The sequence below is a fragment of the Strongylocentrotus purpuratus genome, unplaced genomic scaffold (genome assembly GCF_000002235.5).
Source record: "Strongylocentrotus purpuratus isolate Spur 01 unplaced genomic scaffold, Spur_5.0 spur5_scaffold_1, whole genome shotgun sequence".
NCBI classification, from domain to species: Eukaryota; Metazoa; Echinodermata; class Echinoidea; order Camarodonta; family Strongylocentrotidae; genus Strongylocentrotus; species Strongylocentrotus purpuratus.
In genome coordinates this window covers 5,955,775-5,965,479 of record NW_022145594.1, presented here as the reverse complement: position 1 = coordinate 5,965,479, position 9,705 = coordinate 5,955,775, and the positions used below count along the sequence as shown (strand labels likewise).

The following is a 9,705-nucleotide window of genomic DNA, read 5'->3' as shown; positions in this document are numbered from 1 at the left end:
TCCGGTGTGTAAAGTCAATAATGTTTATGTACGAGCCGGACTTTGGTGCGTGAAAAGTACCCCTTTACCGGACATTTTGGTAACACGCATGCGGTCATTCCGACCCCGGAGTGGGGGGCCGGGGAGAAATTTAGAAACACGACTCAAACGACACAAAACCAGCTTCAGACTCATGCAGTGATCGGGACAAGTCCGACATCGTCAAACACGCCAAACAATGCACGAACACATCCAGGGGCGGATCCATCCGGCGGCGAGGGGGGGGGGGGGGGCAATTTGTGAGAAAATCAAGGGGTCGTCTGAGGGGGATGTGCCCCCCTGACAAGCTGAAGAAAAATCGAATTTGTAAACTCAATTCGTGCAAGTGGTGTACATTTTTCCAGGATATCATTTAAAATCTGTGACTCTTTCCAGCATAAATTTATGATAGGAGGAAAAGACTATAAACACAAAAAGCGGGACTTTGTGTGCAGTCCGCATTGATATAATACCAGATTTCGCTGCCCTCTTTAGCCTGCTTTTATGTTAGAGCCGATTTTCCTTGCCACATTGCCCCGAAAATGTGTTTATTCTGGTCCGCGGTGTCAGAACAAGTGTTACGCGCCCCCACCCGCAATTTATGACCGCGAATGCTTCAGTGATGATTCAGCCGCGGACCAAAATAAACACATTTTCGGGGCAATGTTGCAAGGCAAATCGGCTCTAACATAACAACGGGAAGAATCGGGCAGCCTAGTCTGGTATCAACTTAAAGCTTAGACATCAGAAAAGATGTTGGTAATAAGATTAAAGCGGAAATCCCTGGAAATCCAAACATTTCCTCTGGATTTATAAAAAACGTGGATAATTAGTCCATTTTTCAGTGAACTACCATATAATATATGATGAAGATTGTATTTCTATCCATTGTTAACCCATTCATAAAACGAAATGAACTATCAGGAATATGTGAGAGCTAAATTGAGAGATTTATAAAATAAGTCACGTTTGCACAAAAACTGTGAATATAAATGATTGTGTAGTTTGAGGGAGTACATTTATACCCTTATTGTGCAAACCGGAATTACATATTTTACTGAGGTATTCCTCAATGTATTACCTTTCAACTGGGCAAGAAAAAAATTGAAGAACAAAAAATCACCAAAAACAATGTTGGCGCACTTTGGTTCCTCCCTGGCCCACTGTGCGCCGCCACCGCCTACACCCCGCCGTAGTCAGCCGTACATCAACCACCGCCACCCTTCTCTTCCCCCCCCCCCCCCCCCCCACCTACAACCCAGTGACTGTTATTCTCTCAGCTGATTGGGCGCACGATACGGAAACGGTTCACGGAAGAACTGCAGCTGTGGTACCACCGTACAGGATGCGTGATAGTACAGCATTCGCGTACCGTAACAGAATTTGTATATATATAATCGAGAGACGAACCACCAATTTAGTTCGCCCTTCGAAAATTTACAGTAGTAACATTGCATGCTCGGAAAACAAATAGTGCTGACTGAAGAAATCACCGTGCGTAGATCAGACTTGATTGGTAAAGATTGCAGTTGCATAAGGATATATGTGCCCCAAACTTGGATAATCGGATATGTTCATTAGGATATACGTGATAATCTTTGTGTTCGTGGAATTAACGTTTTTAGCCGGTGAGTTTCAAATTTTCAACTAAATAAGGCGTCCAATATGATCATCTAAAATTACAAGGTGTATGACTCATATGAGAGTTTAAAAATGAAGGTGTGACTGTGGTTCCGTATGTGCATTGCCGTTTGGTCAACAACCAGATCGTTCACTAAGCAAAATTTATACTCAAAGTTCGTGGGATATACAATATTTGTGATTCAAATATGTAGCCATTGCACTATTTGTAGGGGTGCCGGGTGTAGAAACCGTCTAACTGCTTTACCAGGGCAGGCAGCTATCCCAACGGGTCAAGGATGATCCGGGAAATGAAATAAATATGAATATGAATATGGAAATATATGAAAATTAGTTAGCTTGCCCTGGTCCATGGGGTTTAGGGGTATCAAAGACAAGATTTTTCATGGGCAAGTTATACAAAGAATTTCTGAATTGTATCCCATGAATATATAGGGCTATAGAAATGACATGACGTCTTTACTGGGGCATGCAGCTAGCCCCATGGCCAAGGCTCCTTAAAATAAATATGCTTGCCCGGGCCCATCGGGGTTTAGGGCCCACCAACTTTGAATATGAATGTCGAATATCCAACCAACTTCATCGTCACACTGCTTAAAGGTACTATGTCCCATTTGCAGACCAAAAAAATGAAAAAGTTAAATTCCAACTGCATTTGAAAGATAATACTAATTTAGAACTTCCCTGAAAAAGTTAGGGCTTGAAAATGTCTTCAAATGGGAAAATAATGACTATTAGTTGTCAAATCGACTTTAGGGCTATAGAGCCCAAAAGTAATAGTCTTGATTTTCAGACAATTGGACCGAATGGTCATACGTTTTATGCTGCGCAAAGATTCAATCAGTTTAATCTTGGCCATCACAAGAAGTGGGTTATTGATGTAGAAAAATGCTCATGTACCCTTTACAACTCTTTTCATGTATGTTATTACCAACGAAGAAAAAATGCCTGTCAGTCAATCAATAGTGTCTGACAGTGAAGTCTAGCAAGTAAACAGGTTTCCTTGCATAATTTTAATATGAGGACACTGCTAACGTTTAAATTTCACAGATAGGACGTACATGACATATTCATAATTCTGGCAAAGTTCTACAGAATATGAGGTTGGCTGCTAAAGGGACATAGTACCTTTAAATAAGCACCGTTTTTATCACTATTATTATTATTATTATTATTATTATTACCCGACGTACATCGCATAGTAGTGTCGCTTCGGAGTTCGCTAGTGCTATACAGCTACAACGAAATGCAGCCGGCCGATTGCCGCGCCCATTGACCATTTTACCTCCGCGGCGTAGTGCGATCGCTGCGCTGCTGAAACCCCTGGTGTACGTACATGAACGTGCCACTGGATAGGGCGGATGAATCTGCTCTCGTTTGTCATGAGATTCTCCCTATAGTTTTGTACTCGCCTTGCAACCTGGGAGGTAGCATTTACTATTGGGCCGCGAAGAATAGTTTCAGGGCCCGTGGGGTCCCCTCAGGTGCCTCAAAATGATGTAATATCGGTTAAATAAACCAGTGCCTTTAGTATAACACATTTTAAACATAATTATGTACAAAGAAAATATATCGTCTAACCATAGTTAGGTACACTTAAATCATAAATGTGATATATGGCTATCAAAATGTGGGTTACCAACATTGTTATGTACAAATCTTCTCGATAAATGTTTAGTTTCACTATCATCGAATGAATATGAGGCTATTTTGTATATGATTTTAAGATTAATGACTATGTTCACTTGTATTAAACATTTGAGCAATAAAGATATCGAAACATGAAGTGTATTTTTAATTCATAAATTATAGATTAGTTTCTTTTACTTTGAATCCACATCAATCTACTTCAAAGTTTCAACTTAAAGAGAAGGTTGAGTTCTAGGAAGAAGTGAACAATAATTTGTGAGCGTTATCATTGTATTAAGCAAGTGTGGAACAGCATCAGATAACAAATGTTCCCTGAAAAAGCATGGCTCTTCAAATGCCTTAATATTCTAAATGAGGCGTGTAACATCAAAAAATCGGGACGGATTTTTATGCCACATGTTCGTATAGTCCCATATACATCTGTCCGTGTACAGTGCTTGTAACTTTACCAAGACTGGGCCAAATTTCTTATCATTTTGATGATTCCAGAACCTTGCAGTACTTACCGATACTTATATGCTAGATGATCAACCTTTTCTGAGCGATTCCACAACGTTTCTGTCACAATGCAATCATATGACCAGAACTCAACTTTATCTTTAAGTAAATATTGTCTGATACTATGGACTTTTATATGATTTTTTTAAACTGATAATTTGAATATAATGGGTGTCTGTCTGTGTGTGCGCGAATTGCTTATACCTTATGTATGAAAATGTAAGGTTTGAATAGATGACTATAGGCTTCTATAACAAAAGTAGTATATAATGCGCTAAATATAATGCTTTTAATTACAGGTCTTAGGATTATAATCTTGATCGGTTGATCATTTCTGTACGTATCACGTATAATGTCTGTTGATTGGTTTTTCTTTTATTAGCTTGAATAGATTTGCTTTTTTTTTCAAACTGATAAATGTACTTACCCGTTTACCCATTTTAATTATTTTTTTTGTCTTTCTCTAGGCCTAATTTACGCAATGGAATTCGAAGTCACGCCACTGGAAATAGGAGTTACAGGAAAGATCCCCTGTGACGGTTTGGGAAACGTTGATGAAGATGTTCGTCTAGTACAGTGGTACAAGAGCAGGAACATTGATGCATTTGAAAACGGTGATCCCAGTCTGGCATCATGGAGGGAAGGAGAATCACGAATCCTACCGAACTACCACATGGACGAAACCACTTTCTCCTTGGCCATTGACATGGCTACATTGGAGGACGAAGGTCTCTACAGGTGCTCCGTGGTACGTGGACGATCCTTAACTGAGTCAGAGTACTTCACCCGTACGGTTATGTATGGTGAGTGTCATTTTTGTTAAAGGGCAATTCGTATAAACAAGATCGGACAATGATCAAGAATATAATGAATGTTTGAAAAACATGATCACTAAAAATGCACATACATATGTACATGTATATATGTGAAACCCTAATCGATTAATTAGACATTCGAAAAAGATGCATGCTTTACATGTGGTTAAAAAACCCATTGCATTATGGTATTGCTGTAAAGAAAAAATATCACTCTTCAGTACAACTGAAACCGATTATTTATTATCCATTCGGAAATTTGCTTTCCACTCGTAAAAGTTTACAAATCCATTTACAAAAATAATTAGTTACAATCTTAGACAGTTCAAGTAATGATAAAATACATTTATAACAGCTTTAGTTTGGTAAGTTACATGAAATAAGTTTTTTACGATGAGGATGTCGACAGAGTAAGAGAGTAGAAGAGGACCAAATGTAGGTAGTTGTGGAGGAGTTGGATAGAGCATTGACGAAAAAGAAAGTCAACATCAAATGGTAGATGATGGTGATAAACGGGGAAAAAATAATGTCATACAGAAAACAATCAGTGCTAAATTGTTCCGAAGATTCTGAGGTGAGAGAAAAGAAAGGGTAAAACGAAATTAATAATTAAGTTTATATAATGCATGGGATCTCGCAGTGGTAAGCACTAATTTGGTTAAAACTATACATCCATTTGACGATGTAGGGTTGTATAGTTGTACAGTTTCCTGCGTTCTGATTGGATAAAACTATACATCCACTCGATGGATGTAAGATACGTGTGCGTGTATGACGGGCATTATAGGTCATAATTATTTATGATTATATACAACTATACATCTATCGAAATGTGTGATTTTTGCTACTTCTCTTTCCTCTTACAGAATTGTATTGGGTATTGTATATAGACTACTGCCAATGATACGTTGTGTTATTCTCCTAGCACGGTTTCTTTTTTCTTGTCTGCTTGCATTACTACATTCCCAAAAATAGAATAATATGGTGTACGTCGCAATACTCTCAATCAGGGCTCTGTTGAAAACAGTGGCGTAGGCAGGTTCGTACACCTGGGGGGATGACTCAGGGGCGGATCTAGCTTTTGCTAAGGGGGGGGGGGTTGACCAAAATAATGACGATGTGGACGATGCGGAGCATCGTCCACGAGCCGCGAAGCGGCGAGCCGATTTTTTTTTTTGTGTGTTTTTTGAACCCCGTAAGTGATGTTTTCCTGGCATCTATTAACACAATGGAGACCATAAAAAGCAGTGCATGATAACGTCTTTTTAAATCAAGTAACAGTTAAATACACAGTTATATCCAGAGTTATCATGTGTTTGGTTAAGTTACCAGATGAGTTGAATATCTTCTCACAATATTTGCACTTGAAAGGGTTTTTTCTCCAGCGTGCGTTCTTTTTTTCTTTTTTTTTCTTTTTTTTTTCCTTTTTTGTTTTGTTTGTTTTTTGGGCCGCCCAAGGGGGGTTTTAAACCCCCTAACCTCCCCCCCCCCCGTAGATCCGCGCCTGTTTAATCTTGTGGTTATCTTGTGGTTTCCAAACCACAATAGATAACCACAAAATACTTGTAAGATTTCTTTTTTTTTACCGTCTGAATTAGCTTTCACCGTGTGAATGCGGCTAATAACAATAAACACAATTACAATAATGATGAGGATTATTATTATCATCATCATAATTATTATTATTATTAATATTATAATTGTTATCATTATTATTATTACTATTATTATCATCATTATGACTTATTAAGTAAGCAAATATCATTCCCCAAAACCTGGGGGGATGATTGTACATGCCATCCCCCACCTTGTGAGGTGGGGGATGCATCCCCCTCATCCCCCCCCCCCCCCGTTGTCTACGCCCCTGGCAGTGGCGTACGCAGGATTTTTTCAAGGGGGTTTTAAAATCGGGTCCAAAATTCAACGACACAGGAAATTTGAAAATCGCGCCGGCCAAAAAGTCGCTCGGGGGGGGGGGGGGGGGGGGGGGGGGGGGGGGGGGGGGGGGGGGGGGGGGGGGGGGGGGGGGGGGGGGGGGGGGAAAATTTGACATTTTGCTCCGTTGGGGGGGGGGGTAAGGTCACCTTTCTTAGGTCAGCCATGGGGGTAATTTTTTTTTTTTTTTTTTTTTTTTTTTTATTATTAAAAAAAAAAATCCAAAGGGTGGGGGGGGGGGTTAGGGATTTTTTAGGGGGGTTTACACACATAAAAAAACCCAAAGGGGGTTTAACCCCCTAAACACCCCCCCCCCCCCCCCCCCTACTACGTACGCGCCTGCCCACGAATAGTAATCGGAGGTAATAATTTTGTTTGGGTTTCTCAGAAAGTGATAATTTTTTTTTTGGGGGGGGGGGTCTTCGTGACATTCAACAATAAGGTGGTGTCGATTACGCCACTCTACAAACTTGCTTACAAGAGCATTTTGCTTGTATTGTCAGTCATAAAACCTAAAAGTACCGTTTTATCTGCATACTTGAAAAGTTGGCTTGAGGAAGAGCTTTACACGGTTACAAGTATAGATATAAAAGAGCATGGGACAGATGGCATACCGCTGAGGTGCTTCCATGTTCAGGGTTTTAACTTCTACCAAACAGAATGTACTAAACAGACAAACAAATATTATAAGTACATCTCTAACGATAGCGATGCATGCAGGAATATACTTCAGACTCATTCTCTTGTTCATATCTACCGATGTTAACAAACATAATGACCACTGAACATGAGCCATTCTCTAATAGGAAATAAAAAGGCTTTCCTTGAATACAAGAAAAAGCGCGGTGCTAACGGTAGGGATCCGACAGATATTTTCAGTACAACTCAAATTTCCGAACATTTTTGGGAGTATAAGATTACGTGTCAAATGTTCGACTCGCTCAGGAAGTTTTAAAGTCCTCCAATTATCATTTAATTTTCGTTAATCTTTTTTTGTTTTGTATTTTTTCGTTTTTTTACATTTGTTTAGCTCTGCCTCGAATCGACCCGAAGATAGCTTTGGACACTGAGTTGAATCGTGTTCATTGCACTGTTGAGCACGTGAAGCCATTGACATTCCCGGTGTTGAATTTCGACGGAATTCCTGACAGTACTGAGACATATGCAGTCGTGCATGAAGACGGGACATACACGATATCGGTCAGTTGCACACTGCCTCAGACCAAGAGTGCATCACGAGTAGATTGTTCCTTTTCCTACTTAAACTACCAGGGAGGAGGGTCATCGGACTTGCGTGATATCACCACTGGCAGCCTGATGGAAAAAAGAACAACAACGGTGTCAACTTTGGTCACATCTGTGCCATTTGCAGGTGAGATAAACCACGTTTTCCTTTGAGCATTATTAAGAATTGAGAGCAGCAAATAGATTTTGTTTTTACATGTATGTGCGTTATATCACCAGAAAACTGAATAAAGAAATAACTAAATTGCAGATTTTTTTTTTCCATTTCTTTTTTGTTTACAAAGCTTATATTACGCATCTATTCTTAATCGTTCATCTTTCTTTGACCAACATGAGTGGTATATTGTAATTATTCAGGATTGTGCAAATAGCACTCAATATATTTGCATTTTATAAATCAAGCGTATTCCAGTTGTTATAATATCTTTGATACATTCAACACCCATATACATTCTTACCTTTTTTAGGCAATGGATGTAGAACGATTCACAATACAGCATTCATTGATTGGAAGATTTACATAGGTTTGACATTGGCAGGCTTCATGATGCGAATCGTGTGAAGTAAGTAAATACATTATATTTTCACAAACCATAACATTTTTTTATGCTTGTGTGCCTGAGCACGCGCGCGTGTGTGTGTGTGTGCGTTTGTGTGTGCTGACTCTTGTTGGTTTCGTTTCCCTTCCCTAAGGACTTTATTTACCAGTACGGAAATTTTAAAAAGAACAGTGAGAAGAAAAAAAGAAAAAAAAAACAAGAAGAAGAAAATAAAGAAAGAAAAAAGACAAGGAAACGAAATAGGAGGACAAAGAAGAACATCATACAAGGATAACGGCAGGACAGTATATACCATGAACAGTCTATAAGCCTACCTGTATGATCCAGCATGATAAACAATTTGTCCTGATTATTTAATTCTCTTAAATTAATTGTTAGAGGGGCTTTCAGCTAGTTTGTTATTCAGGCTGTTCAAGGATTTGTATCATAACAATTTTTTTTTTTTTTTTTTTTTAACTATGGGAGTTCTTAGAAGATGAAAAATGTCTACTTGAATAGGAATGTATAGCACTGTTACGTCGACCACACATACTAAAGAAAGTTCAAAGGAGGAAATCTGATAAATTATTTTCTTTATCCTTTACCTTTTGTACTTGATCCTTTCTTAATTAATCCATTTCTGTCATCAAGTCAGTAATTCGGTTAGAATTTGTTTTGAATGGAAGAGAATGTTTCCAAGCCCTGGCGTAATCACTGATACAAGTGATTTCTTTCTTACACCATAATAACTCCTCATGTAACCATCTATTGTTTTATGTAAATTCATTTTGGTATTATTATTTTTTTATTTCTTTCTTATTACATTCCACTTTTTTATATTAATGTTCAGAAGAAAATTTCTTTGGTGGCCTGCATAGTTACAACAGGGCCAAGAAGAGCGAAGAGGAAGTGTCATCGGTGGCGTGCAGAATTGCAGCAGGGGCACGGAGCGCGAGGAGGTAATGCGTCAGCTCCCTACGGCATTGCTGGGGGTAAGTGACGGCTCGAGATGGCCCCATTCGTTCTTTCAATTTGTAATTAACATAATCCAGATGCTCAATAACCTGCTCTTGTTTATACAGTACGAGGGAATTTACAAGCTTAGCTTTTAACTAAATTCTTCCATATTTCACTACAAAATATTTTTGTCTAATTTCAATTAAATACCATGCAATAGTATTATCTCCGTATGATCTTTGACTGTATAATTACTTTCATGGCCTGATAGCATTAAATGTATTTTTTACATGATTTATCAGTGTAATGTGAATGTGCAATATTATTTATACGCGCATCATTTATACGCACCATTTATATACGCACATTAAGTTCTTAAAAAAACAGAATTTGACTTATTTTCTGAC

The 9,705-nt window shown here is 38.7% G+C and overlaps 1 protein-coding gene across 1 annotated transcript; it reads left to right on the top strand.

Annotated features, from left to right (window-relative positions):
- Positions 1-1,434: 1,434 nt before the first annotated feature.
- LOC105446995 lies at positions 1,435-8,365 on the top strand. Its single transcript, XM_030977576.1, has 4 exons — positions 1,435-1,646; positions 4,275-4,610; positions 7,588-7,929; positions 8,270-8,365. The coding sequence occupies exons 1-4, from the start codon at positions 1,589-1,591 to the stop codon at positions 8,362-8,364; spliced, it is 831 nt and encodes a 276-aa protein (XP_030833436.1). The 5' UTR covers positions 1,435-1,588; the 3' UTR covers position 8,365.
- Positions 8,366-9,705: the final 1,340 nt, after the last annotated feature.